The sequence below is a fragment of the Poecilia reticulata genome, unplaced genomic scaffold (assembly GCF_000633615.1).
Source record: "Poecilia reticulata strain Guanapo unplaced genomic scaffold, Guppy_female_1.0+MT scaffold_145, whole genome shotgun sequence".
Classification (NCBI taxonomy): Eukaryota; Metazoa; Chordata; class Actinopteri; order Cyprinodontiformes; family Poeciliidae; genus Poecilia; species Poecilia reticulata.
This window is the reverse complement of record NW_007615015.1, coordinates 442,343-445,592: the sequence shown is the minus strand read 5'-3', so window position 1 is coordinate 445,592 and position 3,250 is coordinate 442,343. Positions and strand designations below refer to the sequence as shown.

The 3,250-nt window shown below is 45.2% G+C and overlaps 2 protein-coding genes across 4 annotated transcripts in view; one reads left to right on the top strand and one right to left on the bottom strand.

Moving 5' to 3' along the window:
• The window catches only part of klhdc2 (kelch domain containing 2), a 7,461-nt gene extending 4,430 nt beyond the window's left edge, over nt 1–3,031 (top strand). For all 3 annotated transcript variants that reach the window (XM_008401909.2, XM_008401907.2, XM_008401910.2), the window contains exons 10-14: nt 73–179; nt 258–330; nt 415–502; nt 579–631; nt 1,500–3,031. In XM_008401909.2, coding sequence (XP_008400131.1) covers nt 73–179; nt 258–330; nt 415–502; nt 579–631; nt 1,500–1,623 — 445 coding nt within the window. In that variant the 3' untranslated portion in view covers nt 1,624–3,031. The remainder of the gene's footprint in view (nt 1–72; nt 180–257; nt 331–414; nt 503–578; nt 632–1,499) is intronic.
• The window catches only part of nemf (nuclear export mediator factor), a 15,396-nt gene continuing 15,177 nt past the window's right edge, over nt 3,032–3,250 (bottom strand). The window contains 1 exon segment of the mRNA XM_008401902.2: nt 3,032–3,206. Within this exon segment, the coding sequence (XP_008400124.1) occupies nt 3,129–3,206 (78 nt within the window). The 3' untranslated portion in view covers nt 3,032–3,128.

The following is a 3,250-nucleotide window of genomic DNA, read 5'->3' as shown; positions in this document are numbered from 1 at the left end:
CATTCTGACCCGTTCTGATTCATTCTGACCCATTCTGACCCATCCCGGCCCGTGTTGTTGCTGTTTCTGCAGGGGCGTTCCTCAGAATCCTGTGGGCCGGTCCTGGCATTCCTTCACTCCGGTTTCTCCGGATCACATCTTCCTGTTTGGAGGTTTCACCACACAGAGAGAAACGCTCAGTGAGTTTGTGTTTGATTCCCAGGCTGAGCCATGGTTTGAGCAGGAGGTTGTCCTGAAACGCTGTGCCTCTCCCCCAGGTGACGCGTGGCTGTACTGCATCAGCAGGAACGAGTGGAGGCCGTTCAAGCACAGCTACACAAAGAGCCCCAGGTAAGCATCCTGTGCTGCCGACGCCGCTGTGCCCATCTACTGACCGCCCCCCTCTCTCTCTCTCTCTCTCTCTCTGCGCTGCAGGCTGTGGCACACGGCATGTTCCGGGCCGGACGGCGAGGTGTTTGTGTTTGGAGGCTGCGCCAACAACCTGCTGTCTCATGAGAGAGCGGTAAGCTGAGAAACCTCCAGGTTATGACCACTTCCTGTTTCAGGCTGCCTCTCATCCTGTTTTCCTCCTCCGACAGGCTCACAGCAACGAGCTGCTGATCTTTAACGTCCATCCCAAATCGTTAGTCGGGTGAGTGCTTAAAGCTTCAGGAAGTAACTTTTATTAAAATATGATTTTCATATTTTTTGTTAAAGGGGCGGCATGATGTAAACTCTATTTATTTGAACTTTTGGTCACTTTTTAACTTTATTCCCTCATCAGAAACATTCCAGGACTTTTGCCTTGATTCCTTCATGCATGTTTGAGTAATCATTTAATCACCATGGCAACCATTCAGCTGGTCAAAATGCCTGGTGGTACCTAGCCCCGCCTTCCAGACACAGCTCCTCCTATGAGCTGCTGCTTCTGAGCTCCTGCCTGTCAGAGCAGCCCTCCCCCTCTCAGCTCCTTCAGACTAGCCATTAGCAATTAGCAAACACCTGGTGGAACAGCTGAACTCCTTAAAGGAGCCACTTCTGAGAGCAACACTGGAAAAAATGTTTAGGTGATGCCATCCATCCATCCATCATCCATCCATCCAGGAGTTTTTAAAGAGACAGGGGCCCAATTTCAAGGCATTAAGTTATGAAATCAATTTTTTTTTAAAACAACCAATCAGAGCCAGCAGGCGGGTCTTAGCGCTGTCAATCAACTCATAAACACGCTCTGAAATGCGTTAATGTTAATGCTAACTCAACTCATCCTTGAAGGAAATCCGCTATCGGTGGCCATGCTAACTAGCATCAACTTTCCTAACAGGTGTTGTGATTGACAACGATAAGACCCGCCTCCTGGCTCTGATTGGTTGTTTCTAGTCTAGGAGATACATTTTTTTTCTGTCTCATTCTTTACTGTAACAGTTTCAACTAATATGTAAAAATAATTTTTATAAAAGTTGCAGCTTTGAAGCAGCAGGAAGTGGGTTTGTTTTAGCCGCTAACGAGCCTGTGCTCCTCAGGTTCTGCATGGAGGCGATTCTGCAGCACCGGGAGAAGCTGTCCTGTCACTGGGACTGCCTGCCCAAACACCTGCTGCACAGCCTGAAGCAGAGGATGTCCCGGGTCAACACGCTGGGCTCCTAGAGCCGGGCAGGACCCACCGGCTCGCTCTGCCCGGACCGCCAACATGAATTAAAATGACGAGAAGAAAGAAACTGTTTTCTATTTCTGATGATGCGCCCAGTTATTTCCCTGCACAGCCAGGAGAACATCTGGAATCGAGCCGACCAATCAGGATGGCCCTCAGAATCAACCCCTTTCTGCCCGGCAACAGCTGGCCTCAGAGGCGGCTGCAGCTGGAAAACAGATGATTAAAGGTGAGGAAAGGAAAAAACAAACCCTGGTTTAAAGTTCAGATATGGTTCTGAGGTCAGATTTTCATTCCACCAAAAAGGTCTAGAAAAAATGGCTGCATGTGGGGTAAGTAAGTCCACATGCAGCTGACTATTAGGGCCAGACTAAGAGATTACGAGGGTAAAGTTATAAGATTACCAGAAGAAAGTCGTAAAATTACTGGAAAAAGATTGAAAAAGGTTTGTTGTCCAGATCAGTTTGTGATTCTAGTTTTCAATCGTTTCAAAGTTCTGCTACTGATAAAAGATGAACTTTTTTATTTATTTGTAAAACCGATACTGAAGTATAACTTCACAAGATGCTCAATATTCTTCATTTTAATTTATTTTTATATGTTGAAGTTATAAAATTGCTATTTTATTCATTATTTCGACTCATTGGCTTTTTTATCTCATTACTTAAATCTTGTAACATTATGACTTTATTCTCGTATGAACTTCCATATTTTTTTTCTGATGTCACAACTTTTTGCTCATAACTTGGTTATTTTTCTTATCCTTGCGCCAATCCTTGGTTGTACTCCTCTGCAGTCATAAAGCCATCATTTCTTCTGGATTATTAAACCTCAGAAGGTACAAATGAATATTTAGAAGCTTCCAGAACCTTTAAATCCAAACCTGCGAGCTTTTTGGCTTCTTTGTTTAGAAATTTCTGCTGACTCAGCAGATTCTCTGTTGATGTCCAGAAGAGGAAACCAGAAACGTCTCCTCTGCTTCCTTCTCAGACCGAACAGGAACTCTAAGAAAACCACTGAAATGTGTGTACATCTTTAAATTGGCTTCATGCAAATGTAAAATGGTGAAATCTAGAGGTCTGTTTTTAAACGTCCGTTTTGTTTGAACACTAAAAATGTCCCATCTGAGCAGAAAGGCTGGGATTATTTAGCAGCAGGTTACCTGGTTCCAGGTAATTTCGCTTCAGTTCTCTGCAGATTTCTGCTCGGAGAGACGATCCGGTGGAACCAGACAGAACCCGCCTGCTGGTTCTGATCCGTCTGTACAGCTGTAGATAAAATGGCTCCTGATGTCGTTGCACTGAATCGCCGCTGTGTCAGTTTGGCTTCGTTTGCACAAAATTACCTCCTGTAATTGTTGGTGATGCAAGATTGTATCCAAATAAAATGAAAAATACAAACTAATCGGCTTCAGATTTTTATTTCTAATATTTCTGTAAATGGAATCAGTAGAATCAGTAGAACCTAATCCCTCAGCGGATCGGACCGGATCCGGACGGGTTCACTTCCTCTTGGCAGCCAGCAGGTTTGGTGCCGACACCTTCACCTTCCCCGGCATGTTCCTGGAGAGGTCCGCGTCCTGAAACAGAACCGGACAGACTGAGACCCAGACAGACTGAGACC